Raw genomic sequence first — 16458 nt, forward strand, 5'->3', positions numbered from 1 at the left:
CCTTTTGTATTTGTATTTATTTTTTTTTTTTACTGTTATATTTTTCGTCCTCTGGGAATACCTTAATTCACTCTCATCAATCCTGTCACCCCCAAATCCTTCTAATTCTTTCATCCCTCTCGCCCTCAACCCATTTATGACACACATACTCACAGAGTGTTTTACTGCAACCCTCATCCCTGTCTCATCTCATCTTATCACGGCAAGGCTTTAAGAGAGCGGTGACACAGCAGTGGCCAGTGACATGTCATTCAGATACTAGGCAAACCACAGAAACAGCATCCTGCACTGCATCTCAGAAACAACCCATCAACCTTACCCTGGTGCGTGTCTGCTGTCTGTCTTTGTCTTCTTGTGCCTTTTTCCTATCTTTTGCTTCCCTGTAATCACTTCTATCAAGGTGCTCTCCTCTGAATGACAAGCAGCCTCCGGATATCAGCAGAACGTTTTCTTCAGAGATTATGCAGCTAATTTTTGCAAATCAAGCTGGAAAAAGATGAGAGTCATGCAAGCAATCCAAGATATTATTCTGTTTGGTCAAGAGTCCTACTTTAAAAGGGCTAATTTGACACAAGTTAGCTAATTAATATATGTACTTACTTCAAGTTGATTCAGCACTAGTCCAAAAGTACGATTTAATGGTATTTCCATTTCAAACGATGTCTTGCTGCACTTCACAATCCACCACGCCATTGATTTGACCATTTTACTACAACCGGAAAAGCATAATTGACTAAAATGTGACATCCTCCGTCTGTAGGAGGGAAAGTCTGGTCTATATAGCAAATATGTTCAAATATGCAAAGAATAAGCATTGGAATAACAAGTAAGCTTCTAAGATCATTGAGTCAGATTGCAGTTAATCAAGTGCATGATGATCCTCTCCAGATCAGTTAATCTAAAAGTAGGGCTGCGTTATGTGGGAGACAAGAGGGCAAGTAAGGCAAATATATCAAAACTATAGCAATCTGCTTAAGATTTCAATATAAGAAAAAATAATTTCATCACTATATATTTTTCAAGTGGATAAGAGCATGTGCTTCAAATGGTGGAAATTTACTGCTAACATATAATTTTTCATGATTATATTTTTGGTCAGTTCATTTCTTGCTGCCACGTGCAATATGACACGGTGCAACATTCCTGCAATGAAGGGTATCACTTACCACTGCAATACTGTATAGAAATTCAAATGATCTTTTTTTCTAAAAGAAACAAATAAATGAAAACATCTCAGACAGCTAATCTTGCCAATTCTGGATTATTCCCTGTTCACACTAGCCTGGCTGACGCGTCCACATCTCGATGAGATGGTGGTCTGGGAACTAGGTGTGCATTTTCTCGTATTTGAGGCGTGGTTTACGAATGCCTAGAGCTGTTTATTGGGCGCTACGAATGTCTATCAAATGGCGTCTGGTTCTTCCCATGCTGCTTTGCGCGCGATTCATAGCCAATTGTATCACTTATACCAGATGACGTATGTAGAGCGACAGAAATTCGAATCTTTCAACGCCAAACGTTGCTCTTTTTTAAAAGTAAACTTGCGTTCTAAGCTACTTAAAACACTTTCTAAGGCTGCATCGAACGGTAACGTTGTGTCCGCTGCCATGTTGGATTAACACTCTACAAGCTTCCGTGTCGCGCATAGACGTCGTCATCGTCTTGCTGCCCCCCCCATTCTGTGATTGGTTCCCTAACTCAGGCAAAAATAAGGGCGGTGGTTTCCAGGCTGCCTTTGCAGTGTGAAGCGCACAAAGCAGCATGGGAATTCCCAGGCTACGTTCACACTGTATATGAAGAGAATTATCTGAACTGATTAAATGGTAATAATTTCAAATTCAACTAAAATTAACGGTGCTTATGGGGATAAAAGGTGGTTCCCGGATTATGGAATATTAAGGTCACTTCCTCTTAAACAGGCTGGTCTATGATCAGCTGGATTGAGGAACGACTAGATATAACTCCTTTTGGTTATGGGATCACTTTTTATTAAGGTCAGTATTAGGGTGGCCAGTGCATTAAAGGCAAGCACTTAGCCTTTAGTCCTGAACAGTAGGCTACCAAAAACCATCCCAGTAGAACTGTGGTTAACACCGTCTCTTATTGCTGCTCAGCCAGGAGAGTTCTGGCAGCTTTGTGCAAACTACTTTGGGAATGAAAGGTAAGAAAGTAGTGAAAACAGGGAATATAGCTGCACCATTTCTATCAGAGAATGCCACAAATAGCTTTGTGGTCTCTCAATCACAAACATTCAAAGAAAGCTTTTTCCTAAGATTTATGGGTTTAACACCATACAGAAAGCTTGCTTTAGAGAGCTTTCTTTACTTATGATTCATCATTCCACTTGGTTGACCTTTACATTCTCTATTTTCTATAGTTCAGTTTCCACAATAACACTTTTTTTACTTGAACATATAATGGCTAGACGATGTAAGCTTTTAAAATAATTGAATCTGGAAGAACAACACATTTCTAGCAATTTTGATCAAAACAAATCTTTGCCGAACAAATGCTGTCTTTACAGTGACAATGTTTGAGCCCAGTTCAGGTTTTTCTGATTTTGTCAAAATAATTGTAAAATAGATTCAATAAATGATTTGATCCATTCATCTACATACTACACAGCAACAAAAGAAATGATCTGAAAGTACACATTTTTTCTTAAAGCATCATTACCAGCAATAGCAGACTCAAGTATTCCTAGGAAGTAAGTACTGGCAGAATGCTTTACTCAACCGAGTGGTTTTGGGAGCATCGGTGCATGGCCACACAGGCCATTGGGAAATGTGGCCAAATAGTTCAATCTTTGTTTCATCATATCAGAGGATGTTGGCTTTTCATGATCTGTGAGCTGTCCAGGTGTCTGGGATAATTCCCAGTAGTCTGTCATGTGCCTTTTACTGAGGAATGGCTTCTGTCTGGCTATCGCTGCACTGGCGGTTATTCTGCTGTAAGGTTCTCCCATCTCATCAAAGGAGCTCCGGATTGAATGCATAGCAAACGCTGGCTTGTTGATCACTTGTCTGACTAAGTTCCTTTGTCTCCAAATACTCGACCAGATCAAGGGAACACGCTGGTTTCCAAAACTCTTGTGTTGAGAAATGACAGGGACTACTATGCTGATAGGTTATTTTAAGAAGTTGCCTTTTTTCTTTCCAAAGATTTGCACCTTCTTTTACCACAGTTCTTTCAACTTTGTGGTTTAGCTTTCACTCTGACATATACCATCAGTTATAAGAACGTACATAGGTCATGTCTGAATAATTACATTACACAGGGGAGCTTTTGTCAAATTGTAGATACATCTTAAGGACCAGTGACATATGTAGAATGAACCCAATTACAAACATAAAAGAATATGCTTTTATGTGCTTTTATGAAATAGAAAATGTCATTGTTTCCTATTCTTTTTTTTTTGATTAATTAAAAAAAAATTTAAATACTAACCACAGAGGAGTGTTGTGTGTATACTGATTAATCCATTTCAAGATGAGTCTGAAACTCAACAAAACGTGTAAAAGTTCAAGGGTCTCAGAACTTTCTGTTCGCAGCATGCTGAAATGCTAGAAAAACTCCAAATAAATTACCACTGCCAAAAACCAGAACATACAGCCAAGGTTGTAGCTGAAATCCGATCCATCAAAACTAATCCCGCTAAATTCACTTACCAGGTGGGCCACAGATTAACATTCAAAAAATTATAAAATGCCCTTGTCGCGATCCTCTGAATAGGAATGTTAAATTGCATGTGGGCATAGCACCAGGCTTGCAAGGCTATGAAATAGTTTCAAGCACTGCAAGGGTACTTTCATAGATTGGAAATGTTGTTTGATAAGAGCATAAATGCACATTCTTGGCATGACTCACAAAACAGATCCAACAGCATGAGAATCTTTTCTCATGTCAACCAGTATAAGCTCTTGACTGTACGGGAGGCCAACGGACAGGATGACTGCGATCCTTTCAGAGTAAGAATACACATGAGGGTGATAACGAAGGCATTGGGTAAACTGTTTGTCAATATCAGTGATAAGAGATGAGTAGAGACATGGAGGGAGTGCAAAAAAGGCCAACTATTCTGCTTTCAAAAAGAATGCATCTGTTGTTTGTCCCGCTTGTCTTGCTAGTTGTTTTTTTTTTCCGAAGCACAATGCTTGCTGTACTCAAGCGGAGCAAAGTGAGAGAAAAGCAAATAGCTTTAAGATAGGCACTGAAATTACCAGTAATTGGAGACCATTTAAAAACATAATAACTTCTTTGTTTCCTCAGCAGGAGGTTCAGGGCTAGGGAATCTTTTTGATTAGAACTGGATATGAGTTAGCTATAAAACTACTGAGCCAAGATTCAGTAGCAAGATTCATGGAGCGCTTGTGCATCTGCTTGTCTTACATCTTTCTGCCAGAATGCAAAAAAATAATAATTCTGGATGCGACAGGATTATTAGGGTCCAGTGTCGCTTCAACAGGGACCAGTTGAAAATATCTCATCACAGTTATTTCCTCGTGAGGCAGCGGAACAAGTAAATAGGCTTGTAAAATCTCAGCGCGTCAATGCTAAACACCAACTTACAAAAATTCAAATGGAGCATGAAAATATGTATTCAAATATTGCTGGAAACATGCCGCAGCATCTGTAACAAAGACGTGTATGTGGTGGCAAATTGTCACCGTTCCACTGAGTAGTGGAAGTAAGCTTAGGGGTGTGTGCCACTTAGTATGGGGGGAATAATTTGGTGTAGCATATAATGGATTTGCAATGTGGCAAACAGAGACAGATGGTGAAGGGAGATGTGTTTTTTGTGTGCTATGTGTTGCTAGACTGGCCACACACACACACACATACGCGGCACAATGTGCGTGGAGAAGAAATCCCTAAGGCGCATTATGTATGCTGCTGCTCGTTCATCCAAGCCAAGGGTCTCAGTTCATTTGGTTTTTAACTATTATAAATTGTCTCACTTGACTCCATCTTCCCTCCCCTCTACAACAGGCCCGGAGCGATCTCTACACACTGGGAGGCCAGACTCCAAAACTTAGTACCAGCGTAGGTTTTGAGATATTCAGAGAGGGGATCCACACTGGTATAAAGAGTGAATGGAGGATATCATATCGCAAGAGGACGAAGCTAATAAGAGAGGACCAGAGAGTTTAGAGACTTAAATGGTAAGACTATTATCACTTAAACACAGCATAGAAGTATTACCATATAAATCAAAGGATGTCTGTATTTAAACAGGTTGACAAGGAAGTACACCGAGGGCAACAAAGAGGGTTTGTTCTTTGCTCCGGACTTTTGCCGCACCGATGCTTTTACTGCATGCTTTTTTTTTGCGTGTGTTTGTTAACATGGTCCTTAGATATAATCTGGTCGCTCTAGTTTCATGCCGACAGAAACTAATGTGCCCGCATGCACACACACCATCTTACTGAGTTATTGCACAGTTCTCCATTTCCTTCTAAGCCCTGAAACAACCCAGCGGTAAAAGCTGTTTGATATATGTTGTGCAGCATCCACAGTGACTGGACCAATTTAGTTTGAAACTAAGACACCATCAGAAGAATCCAACTGCATAATTCTATCACATTAGATGTGTTTAGAAATGGTGCTCATGTAAAAGAGTGTCTAATAGCTTTCAAAGACCAAATTAAGATGAGTGGAGGGGGGGTGGGGTGAGGCTACAGCTGATGATTAGACATTAGACATGGGACTAGGAAGTGACTTCTGGCAATAATAGAAAAATACACATACACATGTGCAAGTGCACACAAATGCAGGCATACACAGAAAGTCAATTAAAATGAACATGTCTTTGGGGAATTATATTTCAATTAGCTTTAACTTTCCTTTGAGAGCAAAATGCTAAAACAAGTTCATAGTTGTGTATTTATGGGTGCAATAAATCTTGTTTTTCAATTAGTGTAATACTTTAACTCAGTATTGTTTGGTACTAAATCAAGGTTTTACATTTTATAAAAGAGCCGTAACATTCAAATGAAGCATGCACATCGAATAACTTCTGCAGCTTCAGAAAATGTAGACGTAATGTGAGGCAGATATGAAACAAAATTAAAGCAGTGAGAAAGAAGTATCCATTAGAAATTAGTAATTGTTATCAGGAGGAATTACAAGGGAGTGCCACTTATGTTAAAACTCTTTTCCCCACAAACATACAGCCTGTTTTCATTTTTAAGGAAACTGCTTTCCGAACCTGATCCAAAAACAGCCAGGCTTTTAGCATTGAACTGATTATGAAGTCTGACGCTGCTCCAATCATTTATTCAGGAAACACCACCACCACAAATGCGGGCATGTCAGTTAAATGGTATGTTTACCTTTTTATAGTTTCTTTTTCAGCCAGCCAGCCCTGGCTGCACCGGTCTAAAGTTGTTATGTTTCTAACACAGTTGAAATCAAGAGAAAGTGAATACATGACCATTCCGATACTTCCCCTTGCAAGGGCCCTTGTATAATTTAGTGGTCTCTTCTTGAAAATTACTTTCTGGTTCCAACATGTACAGCTGGATTACGCCAGTATTAGATCTGGCCATGATGAAGCATAGCAGAATCAGAAAAGACAGGGCAGACATTCAGCATGGTCACATGCACAGCTGAGTCAAGCTAGAGTTACAACTGAAATTTGCCATTTAATTAGACCACTATATTTACCCCGGTAGGTCAGACCCGGTGATGCTACGATCTGTGGGACATCACCATATAGCTGATATAAATATGGCAAAATTCACAGGACAGATGTTTCCTTTAAAGTAATTGGATGGCGATTCTGTCATATGACGCTGAAGTTATAAAATCAGGATTTTTTTTAGAGTAGAGCAACAGTCGGGAAATGCTTTTAACTATAAATCTTCATTGGCTGTTATTCAATCACAACTTCTGACACGTTTCTGACAAAAAAACAAAAAACAAAAAAACAAACGTGTTAACAAGAGCAGCTTTATTGGGGATTCAGTCTATATTGACATACACCTGTGCTTTACTGTTGTTATAAAAAGATGCAAAAAGTACAGATGCTCCAAAGTTCCAGCGACTAGGCCCATTTGAGTGTTGCCGAGCTTATACATGCAGCTTAATTTGAGAAGCTTCATTTCTTACTAACTTTGCCGGGCTAACATGCATTACAACAAAAAAAAACACTATTGGTCAGACTAACACAATGACTTTTTTCTAGTAGTATGTGAATGTACTTCGTGACATTTGTGAGAGGCAGATTATACCCTGGACAGGTCGTCTGTAAACTTCACAGAGCAGAGACAGGACCTGTGGGTACTGGATTATTTGCTGTTTTTTAACTGAGTGGACAAGTGGAAGAGGCTAGAATGCAGAAAGATAGCTTCAAAACGTACGGGCTGGCAAATGTATCTTCCCATTATCCTTTCTATTTTGCTGTACCTTCAATTTCCTTTCTGGATATTCAGTGTAACCTCTCCCCGTCTGCCCAACTTTGAGAGGAAAAGTACTGTGTGTGTGTCTGTAGTCAGAGAAAGCCTTTTCTGGGTCACCAAAACATCAACAAGAAAAATTAAAAAAAAGAGACGATACGTCTGCTTTGTGTGCACATGTATACCTTTATATTGTATCTATATGAGTATGCATATTTTTGCTGTACTCGTACAATAAAGCTCCGGAAGCACGGATTGCTTTGCACATAAAATAGACTTTGATTGCTTTGGATGAATTCATTTCTGCCATGAAGAGAGACGCAGACTCCCCAAACAATAACAGAGTTGGGGAAGAAGACAAGAGCTGGAGAGCCACTGTTGTCCATATCTTTATTTCTGTCGGAGAAAACGATTACTGTAACATGCGCATCAAAGTCTCCGGTCCCCAACCTTCAGGGACTCGTGTGAAAAGAAGCCTTGAAGTGAAACAGGAAAAAAAAAAAACTTATTTAGGAAGGACTTGTTCAGAGAGGAGACCTGAAGAGCACATTAGCTTTTACTGAGTGTGCACCAAATGAATACCACTTTATTTGAACGTTTTTTAAGTAAGCATAGGGTTACTTAAAAACCAGAATGTTCAGAATGTTTTTAACCGAGAAAAGGAGTAAACTATTTATTTTTCCAGGGTTCTCCATATGTTCTTTCTCTCTTCACTTTCTTTTACTTTTTTGTCATTTTTTTTGGTTTAAAGATTACAACATAAAGTGTGAGGAGTTTTAATCCAAGCCTTGATTGTGTTTGTGTGTCTTTCTACGAGAGTGTTTGAGATTAGTGACACATGGCTTGTCAAAGACTGGAGCTTTAGATTAGCCACTCTCTAATCCTTTGGAATTTAATGTCATTACAGACATCGCATATGCATGCATGCACACACTCCCTCACACCACACACAAGAAAATAAGCCAACGGTTGTGCACCCTTGAAAAAAATTAAATCTCCTACAGTAAATATTCAGGTGAGTAGAACATTAAGAGATTTCAGCAAGGCCTACAATTACAGATACAGATTTTATAGTTTAAGAACAAAAAGAAGGGAAGGGAGCACTATTAAAAAGTTTGGGCATCCTTATAGATTTCAGGAAGGTCTCAGATAACTTTCACCATCTTGTGTCTTAGTTAACATAACTAATGCTCACCTACCATGAGAAGGCAAAGCATTTCAGGTAGCTGCTTCCTCGTGTAATTGTGAAACAACAGTTGGGCAAGTTGAGGTCAAGAACATTTTCAGTGTGTGGGTATCCTTAAAGGACTCTCCAGTAAAAACTCCCTGTTGAACTGAAAAAGACCACCAGAAAGATTTGGCACTGTGGATGGTGCCGCACTGCTCTGCTGTGTTATGACGCAAAAAAACAAATTAGTCCTTAAAGGAAAACCCTTAATTGGGAATTGTACCAATTCCGTAGGCAATCAAAATCCATCCATCAATCCATTTTCTATACCCGCTTAATCCGTCGGTCGGGTCACGGGGGCTGGAGCCTATCCCAGCAGTCATCGGGTGAGAGGTGGGGTACACCCTGGACGCCAGTCCATCACAGGGCCACACAGAGAGAAATGAGACAAACAACCACACACTCACTCATAAGGACAATTTTAGAGACACCAATTAACCTAACATGCATGTTTTTGGGCGGTGGGAGGAAGCCGGAGGTGCTAACCACCACACCACCGTGCAGCCCGCAATCAAAATCATTTCTGTAAAAAAACGTGAGGTGAGAAAAGAGAATTTTCACAGATCTAATTATCCTAAACCTTAAAATCCACAATGGACCCCCCCCCCCCCCCCCCAAAAAAAACCTGCAAGCTGGAGATATTGCAATGTCCTTCATCGTCCCCCAACCTAAACACTCATGAATGTAGACTGACTGTCCAAGAATCTTACCTTTTGCAGGAAGAATTCTTAGAATGTCCTTTTACAAGCTTTGCTAGTTGCCAGAGGGTTGTACTTAGTACAAAACAGTTAATCTTTCACACACTTCACTATATAAAGCGATATTGCGCTCAAACATTTGCATCCCACTGAATGTAGGAGGAATTTTTTTTGTGTTGAGCCAAGAAACATTTATAAATGCACCTGATTTTATATTCTGACTTCGACACATAAATAGCTACATGAAGAAATGCTCCATCAGCTGATCTGTAAGCTGAGGTCGCACAGCTCTTTCACCTACCGGGAGGTGTATTTAGGGTGAAAACTAGCTGTCTGCTGATGTCGCTGCTGCAAATGAATCCACCTGTGGGCTTGTATTCTCTTCGCTCTCTATGGGAGGCTGCATTTGATCTTTCCCTCTTGCTCTGGACTGAATTTAAACAACACTTGGCCTTAAGGCCCTGTCACACTGTTGCGTATGAGAGAAGTGTATGAGTTGCGTATGAAAATTAATAATATAATTTTCATACGCACGAAAAGTCCTTGAAAATAAAGAATGTCTAGCGTATGAGTAGCATATGAACTGCGCATGCCCAGCGTACGTTTCAACGCGCCTAGCAGCCTTTCCACATTGCTCCATTATTGCAGTAGACGACGCAGTATCAACATCTCTCGAGAAATTCATCTCGATCATGCCTCCCAAGAAGCAATCGTCGTTTGCCCGGGCCCTGGGCCGAGAAAAAGGCAAAAAAACACAAGAAACATTCTCACCCAAACCTGCTGAAATGCCTGATGCACCTGCGGCGAGGCTGATGAGTTACATGCTTCTGAGCGATCAAGATCCCCAACTCCTCCTCCTGACCGCGGGCAGAGGCTATAAATACGCTAGCTGTACGGTACACCTTCATGCCAACATATGGCAATTTATGTCCAGCGTTCTCGACCTATCAGTAACGTACCTATATCGTACCTCTAGCGTATTCAGCGTATGCCAAGCGTATGCTCAGCGTATTAACCATACGCACAAAAGTTTTGAGCATGTTCAAAAATTTATTTCTGCCTCAACGTATGCCAACGTATGCCAACGTATGCCAACGTATGCCAACGTATTCAGCGTATGCCAGCGTATGCTCAGCGTATTAACCATACGCACAAAAGTTTTGAGCATGTTCAAAAATTTATTTCTGCCTCAGCGTATGCCAACGTATGCCAGCGTGCTTGAAACGTATACAACCTATGCCTAACGTTTCCCTGGCGTATGTCAGCGTATACCAGCGTATGAGTGATAATTTTCATACGCAACACATATGCTTCTCTCATACGCAACAGTGTGACAGGGCCATTAAAGATATGAAATGCAGCCTAAGAATCATAATTTCATTCAACACGAATTCTCTGCAAAGTGAAATTTGGTTGGTATGCTCTGTGACTGTAACTAATGGGGAGCCATCAGCTCGCAGCATCAACAGCATATGATTTTGTAATATAATGCAATTTGGGTTAAAATAACAGTGTTCCTGACTTTATGCCTGACAGGATCATTCTAGATGTTTTTGCCATTTGTCCATTCGAAATGTGCAATGATTTTTTCTCTTTCAGGAGATACCAGAATCGGTACAGTGATGTACTGAGGCATTCAGCCAACTAAATATTCACCTTAAAGCTGAGGTGACACATGTGTGTGTTTCTATACAGTATAATAGCCTTGAAACCTTGAAGATTCATGCGAAAACCTCAGCGGTTGGCACGCTGTTGGATCATATTCTCTGCTGATCTGTCAATATACTCAGACAGAAAGGTTGAATCTTGCTTTATGTGCAAACGCCAGTGTTCATAAAGTCATTTAAAGTGTTTTGAAGGGGACGTTTTTTCCCTACCTACATCAAACAGTACCAAAAAGGGGGAATAGCCAGCAGTCCATGCTGCATCATGCAGTGTAGGTGCATCCTATTTTGCCGGCTCAGAAATGCTTAGGTGATTTCCACAGTCTGGTTTGGTTACTGAGCTGCAGGCTAATGTTCTGCTCACAAGAGGACATTTGCAGAAAACGTGTTACGAGCGTTATTTGCCACCTCTGAATCTTTGCCATCTGCAACAACATGTGTATTATGCTAAACAATGCTTGGCTTCCCGCCTCTTCTTGGCTTTTTTTTAACCTTATGTCTACACACAGCATAAGTGTGTCTGTACTTAACTGAAGCATGCTGAAGCAAAACCTGTCCAAATGCACTGGCGGACAGGTGGAGCAGGTGGCAGGATCACTGCAATTGTCTCTGGAGCAGTCCCGAAGCGGCCCATTTCCATTCTGCCATAAAGAGCTTGTAAGTTTTCAGTCCAACCACATTCCCTTTCAGTCTCCTCACCCTTCCTGTTTTAACTTTTTTTTTACACCTGGACTAACAAAAGACTGGCTTTGATCATGGGAAATCCCTTGGCAGAGCAGAGATGAACCCACACTAGAAGCTCCATGTGTGTGTGCGTTTGTGTGCTTTTGAATGTCTGTGTGATGCACATCAATCCGGCGCTACTCAGATTCTCAGTACTGAAACTTCATGGCAGGGGTATAAGGTAAAGAGCTCTTTGCATGTGCAGTGTGAAGATGAACACACTCGCAGACACACACACACACACACAGAAGAGGGAGGGAAAGTGCAAGTAAGCAAGAAAGAGGGAACATCTTGTTTCTCCCATGTAATCAGTATCTCTGCAAACACACACACAAGGCTGCTTGTTATCAGAAGCTTTCCCACGCTGCTGTGATACAAAGCTGCACACCAGGATGGGAGGATGAAGCGAGGGAGGAATGGACGGAACTACAGAGGGATGGAGGGTCAGCCTTCAGCAGCTTAGTCCCACTGCGGGGATAAACACATCCCTCAGCGGGAGTTTGTATTTAGGCGAGCAAGATCAGAGTTCAGGACAGACAGACTGCCAGGCAGGCAAAACGACAGGAAACAGACAGGGCAGTGGCGATAAACGAGCATCCATACGGCAAACAACCAGCAGCACACATCTCGTACGCATACTTTACTTGAGTAGATTGTAGCCTACAATCCTCCTCCACACCTCTGCTCCCACATTAGTCTTACATCGACTCTTCTATTCTAGAACATCTCTCTCTTTCTCTGTCTCGCTCTGTCTCCATCTCTCCCCTCGCCTGCTGCTCAGCCCGGAGCTCTTACGTAAGAGGTCCATTTGCATAACAGCCTGTTTTCTCTGGCTACGGCATGGCCACATGAGACAGACTCGATAATATGCTAACAACTCGGTCTGTTGGTAAACACCGACCTCCATCACAACACCTCACATTCGCACTATATGTGGTGCAGGTCTGGTCTGTGACAGAGATTTAGTGTCTTTGGATGTCTTGATGCCAGCTGGCTCAAGGCCAGAGGGGCTGAAACAGCTGTCATTTACAGAGCGCAAGCATAGGCCACGTCTTTGCCTCGATGGACCTCGTTCAGAAGGAGGCTGACCTGCCTGCTGTGCGGAGCCTATGCAATAATAGGTTTTGCACCAAGAGATGACTGTTCAAATCAGGCAGCCTGGTATTATCCTCTTCAGGGTTAGGACGAGAGGGAAAGAGACTGGTATGATTGCGTGTGCCGTTACCAGCGTGCATATGTCTTTGTATTGCTTATGTTTTAGGAAGCAAACAGAGCACACAAATGCTGGAACGTACACAAACACACACAATCATACATGCACACACACTCAAAACAAACGTGTCACTGTTAAGAGAATAAAAAGGAAAAAAGAGGCTCTGAAACATCAATAAATGCTGCTGTGGAAGCTGTTAGATACACAGTAAGATACCTCATTACACACCAATTCATTAAGTCAAGAATGGCCTTAATCGTGTCTGGTTATTAGGGAAGGGCTGCTCTCTTCCCCATATGCATACACACGCACACACACATACACTTCAAAGAGACAACAACAATTGATCAAGGGAATCAAGCACAAATGATCTCCTATCTGGGATTTCTCCTTTGTTCGTCTAGAAAACAGTGGTTAAAGTCAAGATTATGCTCATTTTGCCTTTCATGTTAACACATCTGTTATCTTGATATCACTTGAGGGGGGTGAAGTGGACCGAAACTTGGCAACATAAGTGGCTCTGCTGTTAAACTGGTAGTTGTTTCAGGAAAAAAAAATCATAACCCTCCTGCTGCGGTTCTGCTCGGCATGAATGTACCAATGGCGGAACTCAGGAAACTGTGCTCCCTCTTTAACATCCTACACACTGTTAATGGGAGTAGTGAAATAATTAGTTGATTATTTTAAGACTTGAAAGCCATCCAGTACATAACAGAGTACTTTATGATATAAAAATAGGAAAATGCCTGTTTTCATTCTCAAAAAAAGCTTTCTTATTTGGTCACTTTAATCATAATTGTATTCATGAATCATAACACCAACTGCAGCACCAATTTTATACTTTTTCTTTGCTTTGTAGATACTGTCAAGTGTATACAAAGTACTAAGACATGTGTTATTGCTTTAGTAAACCATTTTCACTGTCCAGTTTCTGTAGTTGTTTTTTTATTTAAAAAATATATATATATTCTAGTTCTATTTCAACGCATGCTAATAAAACACACTGAGACATTTTATAGTTTGTAAGTTAATTGCACGGTAACTGTGACCTTGTCCCCAATGTCAACGCCTTCTCGCGCTTAGTCACATCACCTGCCGTCAGAAGTGTTCATAGTACGTTCAGATTGTCACTCAAGGTACAAACCAAATAGTTTTTGATCTAATACATCTCATTTGAAGCACAAAAATCTGTGGCACAGCGTTGCTAATGAAGGCTGTGTAACTCTCAGGCTGTGAGTTTACTCGTATATGCTACTATGGAGGAAAGTAAACTATTGGGAACGTGATGGGAGAACCGTCTCCTGGACGTCGTTTGAGGTTACTGAAGAAGGCACGTCGCCTGAGCTGACTGCGCACATTAGCCACATACAGGCTGCTGCGACAGCTCAAGGAAAACAGTGTAATGAATTCTGAATCAAAAACAGAAAAATTAAGATGAAGATGAAAAAAAAGGTCCGCGAGCCCACCAGCTCCAACAAGAATCAGCAGAACCAAACAGTTCGGTGCGTAAAACGCTGCCAGTGACTCCAGGGCTCATCAAAGTGCAGCACGTGAAAAACAACCCCTGGCTTTGGTGATTGTATCGTGCGGCGTGTCCGTTTCCATCTCAGTCCGCGCACGGGACACTGGCGGTCCGTGCGGCGTGCTCAGGTCGTGTCCTGCGCATTCAGTTATGGAAGTAACACATCACCGTCCTGAACGTGTACATCCAAGGAACCTACATCACGCACGTCTGCAGACCAACGCACACACCTATGTTGAAAGACTCAAGACACGCACGTGCTTTTCAATGAAAAACCTTGTGTCTGCGCACGTGCGTGTTTATGACACAGAGAGGGAGAGCAAGGGGAAGACAGGTCCCCCATCTCTCTGCCAGGACCCGCGTGTGACTGCGCGTTTTGCCCCTTCATCCTGCCCTTCAGTCGGCCGGGAACACGCGCGTACACACATTTTAGGCATGCACACAACATGCGCACGTACGCACCACTCGTCCCGTAGGCTACTCACCTTTTAGAAGAATCCCATAAATAGTGTAGAGGGTGAAAATCAAATGACTCTTGAGATTCATCCTGCCTTCTTCTCTCTTGCTCCTGGCTTCCACGGGAATTTCTCCTCTCCGTTTCCCCACTGGACTTCTGACGGGACCGGACCTCTTTGTTCGCTATCCAGGTGGACCTGGGAGCGTGGCTTTTGTGCGTCTCTTTGAAACGGGGTTAACGAAGCCGACTGCACGACCCGTGGGCTGTTCTGCTTTTAAAAGCGGGAATATAATAGCTCCCCAATAAATAAAAATCTGGATGTTTGTCGGATATGCAGCACTGGTGAGGTACACACAGTTTTAGCAACTCTGGAAAAAACCTTCTCTGGTAAGAGAATAAACGCTGTCGTTCCTGTACAACTGTCTGCACAGCTCCTACTCTGCTGTGGCGCACAGTCCACAGCGCAGGGAGCACGAGTGGATTGTTTGAGTCCCGCCCACACGCTTTTGACTGACATGGAAGACGAACCAATCGCAACCGAGATTAAGCGAGGTCTGGGTCAAGCTTGAGACTGCAAAAAATATCAGTTTCAACAAATTTTCTGCACAAAAGACCAGTTACTGTTAAAGGTGAAAATATCCGAGCGACGTTGAAGAAATCTGAGCATTACTCATGATTAGGACGAGTTGACTTTGATTAAATGGTCACAATATCAAAGTTCCAGAAAAGCTGAGGAAACTGGGGAGCATTTTGCAGAAGCCTGCTGTCTTATATTTAAAGCGTCCACTGCAGAACATTGCAAGTTATTCAGATGTCTGTAATTTAAGGAATGTAAGGTATGATTTGAGGTGCGTCCAAGGTGGTGTTTCTTTTTTCTATCAATGCCCATCTTTGATGACGAGCGGGTTATTTCTTACAGTGTACCGGTAGTTAGGGCTCAGAATTCAAAACAGACATGCCCCTTGATGTGAGCTGCCCTTCCACATGAACACCTGGTAAGTCACAGTAAACTGTTTGTTTCAGTGCTCACGGCTCTGTCGATAATAATGACTGAGGTCACGCTGATGTGAAGTATAAAGGTTGAGAACAGCCGTGACTTTTGAAGATTGTCTTGTTTAAGATGGTGGAGAGGTGAGCGGGGATGTGATGGGGCAAGGTGGTGTATAGGTAAGGGGGCAGCTGTGAAAGGAGTGGAGAGGCCTTTTGAAGAGAGAGAGAGAGAGAGAGAGAGAGAGAGAGAGAGAGAAAGAGAGAGAGAATGCAAATACAAGAGGTTGTTGTGAGTTGACAGTGCAGGCAGAGAGGTGACACTTGAAAGGATAAAGCCATGACTGATGCATGTGATGTTTGTTTCTGTTCTTTGGATTTTGATTGCTAGATGTTGAGAAACTATGAAGGAGGGTTTGGACGTTTTCTATAAGTGTCTTGCGCAGTACGTCTAAATGCACAGAGCTTTGCCTATAGCTCAACTCGGCCGTTACACTGGACCTCTGTCCTCGTGTCAAAACATACAGAAAGCATTGAGAGAGGAATCGATGTATTGACCCGAGTATGTT

General features: G+C 41.9%; 1 protein-coding gene across 3 annotated transcripts in view; it reads right to left on the minus strand.

The window, feature by feature from the left end:
* The window catches only part of LOC142402102 (cell adhesion molecule 2-like), a 245105-nt gene extending 229748 nt beyond the window's left edge, over positions 1-15357 (minus strand). For all 3 annotated transcript variants that reach the window (XM_075487583.1, XM_075487584.1, XM_075487582.1), the window contains exon 1: positions 14931-15357. In XM_075487583.1, the coding sequence (XP_075343698.1) occupies positions 14931-14991 (61 nt within the window). In that variant the 5' untranslated portion in view covers positions 14992-15357. The remainder of the gene's footprint in view (positions 1-14930) is intronic.
* Positions 15358-16458: the final 1101 nt, after the last annotated feature.

This window comes from Odontesthes bonariensis, chromosome 16, assembly GCF_027942865.1.
Source record: "Odontesthes bonariensis isolate fOdoBon6 chromosome 16, fOdoBon6.hap1, whole genome shotgun sequence".
Taxonomy (NCBI): Eukaryota; Metazoa; Chordata; class Actinopteri; order Atheriniformes; family Atherinopsidae; genus Odontesthes; species Odontesthes bonariensis.